We start from the raw sequence: 13,889 nt of genomic DNA, 5'->3' as shown, positions 1-13,889 counted from the left end.
CAAAGATCCCACAGAGCAACCGGTCACGATTAAGCCGGACTCCGACGTATCAAAAGAGGAAGCTGTCGGCGAGCGAGACTAAGCGGTCACTCGCAGGTGCACACCTTCAAGTTTTTTAAGGGCAATAAAAGTGCTCGACGAACAGGTACACGTATGTATATATATATATACATAAACACCGAACGAAACGAAAGAGGGATCGAAAATAAAAAGGAAAAAATAGCAAGACGGCGAAGTCGACTAGCAGATACCAAACTAGCATTCCAAAACTATCGATAACCGTAGTCACAAAATTATATTAATAGCTGCGGAGAAGAAGAATCGATATAATTGAAATAAATTTTATTTTCCATACTTTTTAGGCTACCAGAGCAGAGAAGCTGCAGAGCTTAGGCGAGCTGTTTGTATTTTTGTTGTCGGAAATGAAAATATGGACATCATTTACATTTATAGAGAGTGTCGAAACCTCAACTCAACTGAGAGTTTGGGTTTTAATACCCGTTTAAGAATGTTGGCATTTCGAACTTCTTTTTTTTCGATGACCACAACCGATATAAGGATCGTAAAACTTAAGAACGGTATGAGGAGAGAATTGGATAGTTTTTTTATTTCATATTTTCATTTCTATCTTTTTCAATGTAAAAATAACATGCGGAAAGGAGAACGCATTAAATTAATAGCAATAAATAAAACAAAAATAAAGAATCTATATACAAAAAAACGATATATTTTGTGAAACGCATGCATTTTTAATCGCATCCTTATCTTGAACATTCAATATTTCGCTCAAGATTGAATTATTCGGAAATTAAATTATATTTATTCTTGGAAGCTAAAATTATATAAAGTAAAACAATTAATTGAAAAGTAAGCTCTTGTTATTTATACCTTCGAAGCTCAGATTCTAATTCGATACTAAATAAACTATCCTTGTGTGTATATATCCAATGATTAAAATTCCTTTAACCATCAGAATGTCCAGCAGACTCAATGAAAAAATATCCCTGACTTTTTCAAATTTTCCAAGAGCAGAAATTAATTTTTTCCCTGACTGCTTAGTATTATTTTTTCCAAACATATAATTTACATGATCTAACACGACGATGAAAATATAAATGAACGAACACGCTGTAGATAAATCGATTTTTAACAACACAGAAAATTAGCGTACTGGGAATCAAAAGAAAAAGTTTATATTTATTTAATAAAAAAAATGTCACATTATTGAGACAAATGTAGAATAATGTGAAAAAATCTAGATAAATAGTATTTCCTGACTTTTCCCTGACAATGCCCGATTTTCCAGATTTCCCTGATGGCTAAACACCCTGAACTATATTTTAGCGTATAACAACATCCGACATTGGGATTTTCTCGGACACTCCCTATAAATTACAGCGAGCACCGAGTTGATTCGAACTGTCGCGAGAATATCGCGTTCATCGTCTCCTTGCGCTGTAATCCCTTTTATTTATTGCCCTCTTCCTTCTTCAACCTCCTCCTTCCGCATGCGCACTCTGCGCTAACAAGGAAATGATGTAAATATAGGTATATACATATAAGCGGGCGTACGCATGTCTTGCTGTTGCACTTTCCTGCATCTGCACGTGGGTGGCAATCAGCCCGTCTCAACAGTCCCATTGTAACGAACGACGGTTTCTTGCGTTCACCATTAATTAAGATCCATCCTTGCGAGAGCCGTTAAATAACCCGACCATTATCCCCCTTTATTACTCGATTAACGGCTTACGCGAACCATTCCGTTGCGATTTTTCTTTCTTCACGGAAAATATTGATTATATGATATGATTGATTATACGACCAGGATAATTTCAGAAAGTCCAAAATTTTAGGATATTGTTGATTCATGACAATAGAAATCGATACTAGATGCTTTTAGAATAAAAGGATGATTTTATCGCAGCTGTAATAATTTCAATCTCTCTGTTAAAATTCGCGTCGCAATGGAAAAGTTTGCGAAAAGAGAGTCGCGCGAGTCTGACTTCACGAGAAAGTACCTCGACTTGTCATTGGTCATTGATTGAAGTTAAGTTAGAAGTTAAATTAAAGGTTAAACGTTAGTTAACGTTTAATGCAGGCTCATTAAGTTCTTTTCGACTGCAACTTTATTTCTGCCACTAGTTTGAAGAGCCATTCGAAGTAATTTCAACGGAAATATAATAAAAAAAATTATTTTACTTTAACGTAAAAGTTTACTAGACTTCTTTACAAATTAAATTATAGAAAGAAATTTTATTTGAAAATGTTTATAACAACTATAAAAAAATACTATAAATTAGATCTTGCGATGTTTGATTCTCAAGATTATATAATTATTTGTTTCCTTTTTCTTAGAAATTACAAGCTATAATTTCTGATTACTCGGACATAATTCGCTGTGTTTTGTTACGGTATCGATGCGATAATGTGAAAGATAGTTAGCAGGATGTGAATATGTATGACAATCTAGAAGCAACGTCCGTAACGTCCAGTAGAACTTGAGTTAAATCTTAAAATGAACGCGTGAGAACTTGTTGAAGTCGAAGGTCGAACCCGCTCGGCTGACCACGATAATTGGTCGTACAAGAAACAACACATCAGAAATACATACATACATAATCTTCGAAAACCTAACAATCAACCGAATAAACAGAAATCAAATAAAAAATCGGGCCATTATCGTATCAAAAGAATACTGACTTGATTAACAAGAAGAAGAGAAAAAGAATTCTCGTCTTCATAAATCAATTTGTATTCCATTGTATTTATCTCAAATACAGATCTGTCAAAAGAGTGTACGAAAGAAATCTAAGATGTGATAAAAGTGAAAGAATATAAAATAACAAAGAGACAATAGTATCACGTACTTTTAGCTAAATAACGGAAAGAATAAAGGAAAGGCTAAAAGCGGTCGTGCTTTCTTTTCTTTCTGCCCGCAACGAAATAAGATCGTAAATAGTTGGGACTGGGTAAGAAAGATATGAGGGAAAAAGAAAGCTAAAAGCGTTTTCTTTTCAGCTATCCGGCGATAAAGAATGTTCCTCTCTCGCGATATGAAATGTGACGGCATGATATCTCCGTTGCTCTCTTAAAACAGGACAAGGCGCAACGCGAATCTTGAGCGGAATAAATTAAAGCGCGCGCGAACGTAATCGCGCCGTTCTCGGGGAAGAAAGACAAGTGGAATTACCGTACTTAAAGTCGCCCAAGAATCGTCCTGACGCGTCTGGAGTAACGTAAAAGTAATGTAAAGCTGACGCGTAGAGCTGACAGTAACCCGAAACGGGGCTGAATTCACCCAAGTTTATTTCTCGCGATACACGCGAGAGAGAGAGAGAGGCCAGAGAACACGAGCGGAATAAAATGTTCGCGAGAAATACGTGAAAATTCCACAGTACAGCAGTAACTCGCGCGACTGATTGCGAAATTTTCACCCCTTTTCTCGCGACAGGCGCGAAGACATTTAGAGCCGAGATATTATTTTCGCGAGGAAAAAAGTATAAATTATTCGAACAAGCATGTATAAATTTACCAATTGTCATCGACGGTTTATAACCACGATAAATCGTGAGATACGGACTACGTCGCCAGAGATTGCATACATATAATCGCCGATGTATGAAATAAAATGGTGTCGACCGTTCACAGCACAGTCGATTCATCTCGTCCACCGATTGAGAGAACCATTCGGTGTACTTGTCCCGTTCTGTGCCCTCTTTTTCTCGCCCTTCTGTATCATCGTCACACGAAAACGAACGAATGTATATACGGATGACAGAATAATACTGGGACCGTAGGTATCTCAGAATGAACGGAAGAGCTAGAAGTGAAGAAAAAAGATGAAGTACGACTGAACAACAACCTGCAGGCAAAGGCCTCCCAGGTGTCGGCTTTTTGCCGAATACGTTCGTGTCCATCCTCGCGTTCGTTTCGCCACCGAATCTGTCCGTATAAGGAAGCCGAGGACCAGGATGTAAACAGGGGAGAGAAGGAAAAAAGAAGGAATTTCGGAGAACCTGCATTATAAACCGATAGAGACCGCAAGATTCGAGATCCAATTTCCGACAGACGAAACGTCATTCCTGGCGCTGCGCGAGAAAATCCAAGTCTGTATCGCATGTGGCTCCCGTCCATTTTTACATCGTTAATGATAATAAACGATCGACGGGTTCGTACGTGACCAGTGACGTTATCGAGGACCGAGGATAAACAATTGGCCGATCACCATAAACGGTGATTTACGAGCGCGCGCGAACGCTTTCGACCTTCCATCGCATCGGCGATCTCGATGATCACGCAGGGTATATAAATGTCATACGTGCTAACTGCAATGCTGCCGCTATCGAGGAGCGTTTATCGAGAGCGACGTCGATAATGGCGGCCGTAATTGTCCGTCGTTACGGGTCCCTCGTAATGATCGACGATTTATTTTTATTATCTTCACTTAGTTTCCACGCTTCGACAACCGGGACGCGAATCTCGCAACGATTTAATAACGCGCAATTTTTATGCAAAGGAAAGATACTTTTATATATAATTATTACAATTGTAATGTGTGTCAATCAATCTTTGTAATAGGTAGCACCGATCCTGACTCGGCAAGGCGTAGACCTCGTTTGGTCCTTCCAGGGTGTCCAGCAGACTCGGTGAAAAAAATTTCCCGATTTTTTCAGATTTTCCAAGACCAGAAATTTATTTTTTTCCTGACTTCTTAGTATTATTTTTTCCAAATTTATAATTTGCATATATGATAAATCAATTAGGTGTTAAATCATGAAATCCTTAAGATATTTTTTGTCAACGATGAAAAGGTTCGGAAGTTAAAAAACAAAACTTTAAATCAATTATACAATCTGCATTATGCACGATAAACGAAACAAACATGTCACTATAAACTATTTAAATAATCACCTTTTTTATTTATATTATATCCAATTTTGTAGTTTTGTCTCTATCAAACACATTGAAATAAAATAACATGATGATGAAAATCTAAATTAATGCTGTAGATGAATCGATTTTCAACACGACGAAAATTAGCGTGCTGAGAGTCAAGGAAAGTTATATTATTTAATAAAAAATGTCAAAGATTTTCCAAGACCAGAAATTTATTTTTTTCCTGATTTCTTAGTATTATTTTTTCCAAATTTATAAGTTGCATATATATCTATATGATAAATCAATTAGGTGTTAAATCATGAAATCCTTAAGATATTTTTTGTCAACGATGAAAAGGTTCGGAAGTTAAAAAACAAAACTTTAAATCAATTATACAATCTGCATTATGCACGATAAACGAAACAAACATGTCACTATAAACTATTTAAATAATCGCCTTTTTTATTTATATTATATCCAATTTTGTAGTTTTGTCTCTATCAAACACATTGAAATAAAATAACATGATGATGAAAATCTAAATTAATGCTGTAGATGAATCGATTTTCAACACGACGAAAATTAGCGTGCTGAGAGTCAAGGAAAAGTTTATATTTATTTAATAAAAAATGTCAAATTATTGAGAAACAAATGTAGAATAATGTGAAAAAATCCAGATAAATGGTAAAATTTCCTGACTTTTCCCTGACAATTCCAGATTTATCAAATTCCCTGACTGCTAGACACCCTAATCTTTGTAATAGGTAGCATCAATCGCGTATGCGTGACTCGGCAAGGTCGCAGACCTCGTTTGATCCTCCGCAGGTAAAAATAGGATGGAGACAAGTGTACGGAAAAAGAGATGAATAAGTATTCGGGAGGATGCGATCGATAATATACGTTTTCACGTTAAATTAAGTTCGAAGAGAGCCACGACACGATGTGCAACGTAACACGTGTCACGCGTGTCATGCGTGACCAAACGCATATGGAGATTTCTACGATAGAAGACACCTGCCGCGCATAAAAAAATCGAATAAGAGAGTCTATGTTAATTTAGTGAATCAGTCATCTAAGCATTTTTTCCTAATAATCGTGCGGTGATATTGAAAAACTCGCTGAGAGAAAGTCGATTTTTTGATCGGTATAATTAATGCCGCCATATAATCTAGGAAATTTTATATATGTATAAAATGATGATAAATGAGACTTTATAAAACTTATTTTTTTCTTCAATGGCTTACGACTATATCTCGACGTTCAATAAAATGACCGGAATTAAATTTATATACATAATTCTAAATGTTTTTCTCGTGTGAGAAGAATTTTGTGTTATTAAAATAGAATTTCGGCCAAATTTTACTAAGGCAATTAGTGTCCTCGGTTTTTACGGCAGTCTACAAAATGAATAATAAATTGTAAACGACAGAAAGAAGATAAAAACTCACCCGGCAACCGGTGTCATCTTGAGTGCCAGTGCTCGACTGAGACAGAATCCAGCACCACCCGTGGCGAACCAGAACTTCACCTTTTGCTGAAACAGAAAAGAAGAGAAAATAATGACTTTGAAAGAAATCGCGGCGGCAGCCGCCATCGTAATTATACGATACATCGATCCGATATCGAAACCAAATGATCGATCGTCGTCGAAGTATACCGGCGATCATTCGACGATCGTTATTAACCGATTAAGAAAGAATGACTTGAGAATTAGGGACCAGGATAGATTGTATCTTGACATATCGTCGAGTGTCACGCTACCTCGGGAGCATAAATAAAAAAAAAAAAAAAAAAAAAAAGAACGAAGTCATATTTCGGCGAACCAGAGACTTGATTCTCGACTTTCGCTTTGAGGACATTCGCGGAATTAAATACGGCTTCATCGATGGAGCAATCACGCGACCACCGTGGTAGTCTAATTAATAATTATTTATTCGGAGAAATAAATAATGGTACGAAGAAGTCTGCCGATCGATGACGTAAATAATAAAAAAAAAAAAAAAAAAAAATTGCACACGACACAGAGCGTCGAGAAAGGTTTATTGGTCCTTTTCCCGGTGACCTGGAAACTTTGCCCCAGGAAACGTTCTCTCGTGCATGATGGACATACGAGCCGCACACACATACACATATGCGAGTGCGAAAAGCACAACATGCTGAGGTACGAGCGATTTCTGGCCGATTGCCGTGGCTGCAGGCTATTATAGCCGGACTTCTAGGCAGCCTGAGCGCGATCCACGCGGACCGATACTATCTTAATACCGGTATAAGACCGTAGAGAATCGCCTTCGAGGAGGCGTGGTGTACGAACGAGCTGAGCAAGACAACAGCCAGGACGCAATGTATAGGTACGCAATATATGGGTTCGCTGATAAAACTCTCGCGAGTTCTTGCTCGCACGACGTCGCGAAACGTCGACGAGTTTGCATTAAACCTCCCTACGACCGAAATAATTCAACGAGGTGCGAATTAAGCGAGCCAGATCTCGTAATGAGAAATTAGTCGCGGCGATTAATTGACTTAATTGAACACGCGAAAGAGAAAATCGACTTTATTGCTGATAACTTAGCATTCCATCGCGTTGATTCATCGCGTTTCTTGTCTAAAGAATCCGTCGTCGCTATTCATTTATTTTAGAGAGAACATTCCGGATGTAAGAAAATAATATGTAACTTCTTTCAAGCTTATCTTGTTCTTTTCGATAGATCCAGAATGTCATGTCTCGAACGCAAAAAATTCTACGCCGCCGATGTTAATCTACGATTCATTGATGTTTATCTCTTTGACATCGGCTTCTTTTCTGGGCGTGGTAGAAGGTGTACGGCAGTCACGGATATACGACCATACCTCGTGATATATCCATAAGGTCAGCTGACAAGGCGATCGGTGCAACGTTACCGTTATACGTATAGGAGAAAACCTATCTACGCCCAACAGATGAGAGAGAGAGAAAGAGAGTGCGCGTGCGGTATAATCGCTCTCCCGCATTCCGTTTGAGTCTACAATTTTGTCCCGCTGCAATAAGATAACCAGTAAAGGCCTACCGGGCCTGAAGACGTAGAAATTGCACCGATAATATCGTGTCTTGCCGCGCCTCGCTGCGATTTGCGAGTCGCGACTTATTCCGACACACACCATATTACTACTTTCCAATCACGTATCTGGGTATATACGAGTACGTCCTGAAAAAACCGCCGATTTTATCTCGATGATGTAAATACTTGAATCAATCTGTCATTAATCTTCTCTGCAAAGCATTTTCAGCCATTGACAAATTTGAAATTATAACCAATTTGAGGAAATTACAGAAAGAGAGATAAAAATATGTAATTTTTAAATCAGCTTTGATCAGTAATATAGTTTTAGGTGAATTTATCGGAATCGCAACAATTCTCTTCACTTATTAAAAAAAATACTGTATTTTTAATTATGTATTAATTATATGTATAAAATCATTTACAATGTAATTAATATTTAAATAAATTAAATTAAATTAAATTTAATGGAAATGATTCGAATATTTGTTTCGCACTCTCTCTTGTCTCGTTCCACGGGCAACATCATTCGCTTTATGAAGGTATATCGAGCGACAGATATCAAAAAGAGGAGAAACAGACGGGACCTCACCGGCGCATTAGATGTACACGACGCGATAGAGGTAGCCCGAGATAGTATCGGAGCGCTTTTACAAGAGGGAAGCTATTCTTTATTTCTCTCTTTCGGGTCCATTTGAATAACACAACATCGTGTTGCGAGCGCGCGGAGTCACGAGAGGAAAATACGCCACCGGCGCGATTCGGGACGCGAGAATTCCGAGCTCATCCTTCCGAGGTGAACTCATTCTTATCGTCATGAGAGAACGTATACGTAAAATACGGAACGATTCCTCGCGAACCAATATTTGACGTAATTCTAAAGCTGCATCCCACATTGTGTCGCATTCTATTTTCATGCAAGTTGAACCCATCTTTGTCGTTATTTCTTTTCAAGTTTCTCTTTTCGATATTAAATAAAAAATAAGTACCAAGCATGTTTTTTTCACAAGATAATATATTTTTAATTTTAATGCAGCTATATAATAATTAAAAATGATACGTGATTATTCCAGGGTGTCCAGCGGACTCAATGAAAGAAATTCCCTGACTTTTTCAGATTTTCCAAGACCAGTAATTTATTTTTTTTCTTACTTGTTCCAAATATATATATATAATTTGCATATATCTATATGCTGATAAATCAATTAAATGTTAAATCATGAAATTCTTGATATTTTTGTCAACAATAAAAAAATTCAGAAGTCAAAAAAACAAAATTTAAATCAATTATACAATCTGCATAAAATCCAGATAAATAATAAAATTTCCCGACTTTTCACCGACAATTCCTGAATTATAAAATTCCCTGACAATACCCGGTTTTCCAGATTTCCCTGATCGCTAGACACCCTGATTTCGTATTATTGTTAATAAAAATATAATTAAAAATAATACTCGTGATTTTATAGCAAAAGCAATTTTGAAATATCAGATACACAATAATATATTTAAGCACGTTTCAAATATTATCATTACATTCTATCTTAATGTCTGGGCTTCGTAGAACCATGAGAAGCACGATGTCAATCACGATGTAATAAAAACGAGGCCGATGTAATGAAGACGCGGATAAAGACCGGGATGGATATTCATCACGCATGAGATTCGGATGCTGCATGATATTTTTGTCCGATCAGCGAATCTCGCGCGAGCGCAATTCGACGAGATCCAGCAATCATCATCCAGTAATTTTAATTATCGCGCGCGTATATATTTACGACTGGGAATCGCTTCATCTCGGACGCGGCAATCTCGAGGGCATCACCAGTAACGAAGGGACTCTTACTGATCGACGGCTAAGATTGTAGCAGCGGGTCCTCTGACTAATTACATTCCTAACCCGAAGTCGGGTGCACGTCGCCGAGGGAATAGCGTATATGCGAAGTAAAGGCCCCGCACGATTCTATATCCAATTATGTACGGACGGATTGGCAGCGAAGGCCCGTAGATATGTTTCGCGATTTGATTGGCCTTCCTCGACCTGTTATCGTCGAACGGATATGCAGTTATTCGGGATTATGCTGTCTCTCCCTGCCTCTCTTATTTCAACTTAATTACGTTAATATTCTCTCGCTTCGCTCTTACATAAGAACTCTCCGTTACATCATCTTCCGATGTAACTGAATTTTTCACCGCGTCAAATGTATATCATTTTATGATCGAGATCCACACGATTCTATCTCTTTTCTCAAGTAAAATAGATTCAATTTTGTTCCAAATATATATAATTTGCATATATCTATATGATAAATCAATTAAATGTTAAATCATGAAATTCTTGATATTTTTGTCAACAATAAAAAAATTCAGAAGTTAAAAAAACAAAAATTTAAATCAATTATACAATCTTCATAAAATCCAGATAAATAATAAAATTTCCTGACTGAAATTTTATATATATTTTAAGCGGTTTAAACATTTTATTTAATATGCACCAAACGTTTATCGTAGCCTAACCGTCCAAACATCGCTCAAAAAAAAAAAAAAAAAGCTGCAACCACCGATTATTTTCTTCGTGGAACGAACGGATCGTTTTCGAGATCAAAACCAAGGCTGAATGACATGGCGAGTAATATTTGATGAAGGGTATATGGTTGGTCGGTATATTAGGACTAATGAACAGATTAGAGACCCCGATATGACCCCACAAACGGCAGATGTGCGAAGCTACACGTACTAAAAAATTCGCTGCATCCGTATCGCCTACATAATGAAGAAACAAAAGGAGAAAAAACAGAATCGAATCTCAATCTCGTAGAGAGAAATAAATGTCGCGATAATAGACGATGCATTCTTCTCTCTCGGAAATCTTTTTTTTTCGTATCATAAAACTGTTAATAATTTTCTCTCGCGATCGAATCGCGTATTTTTCTAAGCAATGTATGAGATGCAGATCTAATTAAATTATCATGAAATAACGTTCGATCTTTCGAAACTTTTTTTCTTGCGTATTATATCTCGCTTCTTTTGAACGCCGCATTTTGCAACCCCTGCGTTGCAAGACCGATAGCTTACAATTTGTATGCACAGTCATCCGCACTTCCACGTGGATTTATCAAGCTGATATCTACAGGATAGAAAGCTCTTGCTCTTGTTTCGAGCGTATCCCGCGGCATATAAAACGCGATAGAGATGCCACGCGATGTTTCCATAAATTCCCTCGTGAAGCGTTTTTCAATATCGAACACAATACCGTATTTAACCGGAACGAATAAATCTATCTAGAGACAATACCTGCTCTTCGTAGTTTGAAGAACGCTCGCGTGCATGGTTACAAGAGATATAGCCCTCTTCCGCACAATGACACAAATCTACAAAAGTTTTGTCAAAATAAAAAAAAGTATGAAGAGAATGTATGAGAATCCTCTACGCAGATATCAACTTTTAAAAAGATATAAACTTGGAAAATATAAATTCTGAAGAGAAAAAATGATCAAAAATATCAAATAAACTTGATGTCTTAATTTATCTTGATTACAAGAATATTGATTAATTACCTGTAAAACTCACGTAGTATTTCGCGGAAACTCAAATTATTTAAGAGCCCTAACTTTATTTTTAATATTTCTACAATTTAAACAAGCCTCTCTATTTTGGTTATTAAAACAAAAATCTAATATAAATATTAATATAATATAAATACTTCGAATAAACAATGTACGATGTACTTTGTGGCAATTAAAAGTTATTAATATAATTACATCCCTTTGGACTCTTGCAGACAGATTGAAGATTTGCGAACAAATAATTAACAAAATTGTACGAGAGAGTCGGGCTCTCGAATTTCCTCGGACGACAGGATAAAGTCCCTTGAGAGATGTAAAAGGAACTAGTATGCTCCTGAAGCTGCTATGAGTGGAATCCACTTTGCGATCCTTGGCCAACCTCTCGAGATTCAGAGAGCACGTGCACATGCAAATATCGGTAGGCTCCCAAACAAGGTTGCCGACCAGTTTTTCTAAATAAATACTAGCAAAGTAAGCAGAGACGCGGGAGAGCTGCTAGAAATATCTCGTTCGGGTTTTATTTCGAGGCAAAACTTTAATTTTTACACAAATTATCGAAAGTCGTTCTTCGTTAAAAATTCCCTTACAAATATATTTTCATTTTATATATTTATTATTACGTATTTAATTATTAAAATAATATGTATTTTTTATTGCGTAATAATATAAAAAATATAATTATAAATACACGAAAAGAATTTTCTCTTATTGTTAGCATTTACTCGAAGAATTTTATAAGAGCTTCTCAGATTAAATATTTATCGCAATAAAAAATCAATATTAATATGTACATAGTAAAATTAATCGAACATATTTTATATCTTATTGTGATAGATATGAATATTTTTTATTGCAATAAATATTTAATCGGAAAAACTCTTATAAAAGTCTTTCAATATCATATATTGTTCCACAATTACCATGATTAAATACTAACAAAATTCTCTCTGTGTACACATTACAATTATATAAAATTTTAACGCATTATATATAAATATATATAGATTTGCAAGTATAAAGTATAAATTTTGATTAACATATAAAAACGCAATAAATTTTCCGACACGCATAAATGTATATGCAGAAGTATATGTAGAAATTCTTTCAATATCATATATTGTTCCACAATTACCATGATTTTCAGAGTAAATACTAACAAAATTCTCTCTGTGTGCGCATTACAAAAATTATATAAAACTTTAACGTATTGTATATAAATATATAATATTTTGCAAGTATAAAATATAAATTTTGATTAACATATAAAAACGCAATAAATTTTCCGACACGCATAAATGTATATGCAGAAGCAACAATGATCGAAATAGCGATAAAAAGAAACCGATAAAGCAGAACGCGATCTGTATCGCATATATATTGTACATACATATACGCGATGCAGTTGGTGCACCGGATGCGTTGCAAAACAAAGATGCTGCCGTGAGATATATGCATATAAAGCAACAGGTATAATAATATCGGAGTAATGGAGGTAGCGTATATATACGCGCGGCACAGGGAAACATCAGTCAATCCCCTTTCGCCCTTACGCCGTGTCTTTCGCCGTGTCGGAACAGATATACATCTTTTCCGCATCTTGCCCACGAGGGCCGTCATGGGTCACGAGCGCATCTCCCATCCGAGCTGCCTCGCGCGTCTTTCGACCATTCTTCTTCTCTCTTGCCGTGTCCTCTTTTCATTCCGCTGATTTTTTTTATATCCGACATCTAATCGCATATACAGGGTGTATAGGCAGTTGCGGAGGTGAAAGAGTTAGAGGTCGCAGAAGAATGACGGTGCATGATTTATTACGGCCGAGCTCGTTAAACAATTTAACGACGAGGAACATCATCAAAGATGTATTACTCGTATATCGTATGACCAATTGCGAGAATACGCGTTTACAAGACGCGCGTATAGAGAAGCGTATTAAGAAAAAAAAGATTAAATGATATAAAACTATGAAGTCGACAGATGATAATTAAAAAATGGTAATAATTCAATCGACCAATTCTGGTAAATAAGTAAATTTATTGAATTTTCACAACGTTTCGGCCCTTAACGATTATTAGAAAAATAAATATAAAAATAATAAAATATATAGAAACATTCACACGTTAATACGCAACCATAAAAATTCCATCTTAGAATATGACATCATATAATAAAAAAAAATATTGTCTATATAATTTAAATAAAAATATAAAATCGCGATTTTTAACATCCAGCTCCGCGAATCCCAGAATTTCTCCCGTATAATTCTCGTATTATTCCAACCGACGTTAATTAGTTCGAAATTATGCGGTGGTTCCCATTGTGCGCCTCTTGAAAACTTCCTCCTTCGGTTCGCGCATTGTCCCGACATAATTAAGCCGAAAATCTCGCGTAGCCAACTTTCTTTCTTTTTTTT

General features: G+C 36.3%; 1 protein-coding gene across 3 annotated transcripts in view; it reads right to left on the bottom strand.

Annotated features, from left to right (window-relative positions):
- The window catches only part of fng (Fringe glycosyltransferase), a 92,937-nt gene that overhangs the window by 15,648 nt on the left and 63,400 nt on the right, over window positions 1-13,889 (bottom strand). For all 3 annotated transcript variants that reach the window (XM_029300563.2, XM_029300564.2, XM_029300562.2), the window contains one exon: window positions 6,327-6,412. In XM_029300563.2, coding sequence (XP_029156396.1) covers window positions 6,327-6,412 — 86 coding nt within the window. The remainder of the gene's footprint in view (window positions 1-6,326; window positions 6,413-13,889) is intronic.

This window comes from Nylanderia fulva, unplaced genomic scaffold (assembly GCF_048542155.1).
Source record: "Nylanderia fulva isolate GAGA-0341 unplaced genomic scaffold, ASM4854215v1 Scaffold14, whole genome shotgun sequence".
NCBI classification, from domain to species: domain Eukaryota; kingdom Metazoa; phylum Arthropoda; class Insecta; order Hymenoptera; family Formicidae; genus Nylanderia; species Nylanderia fulva.
The sequence above is the reverse complement of the archived record's forward strand: the minus strand, read 5'-3'. Positions and strand labels throughout refer to the sequence as shown.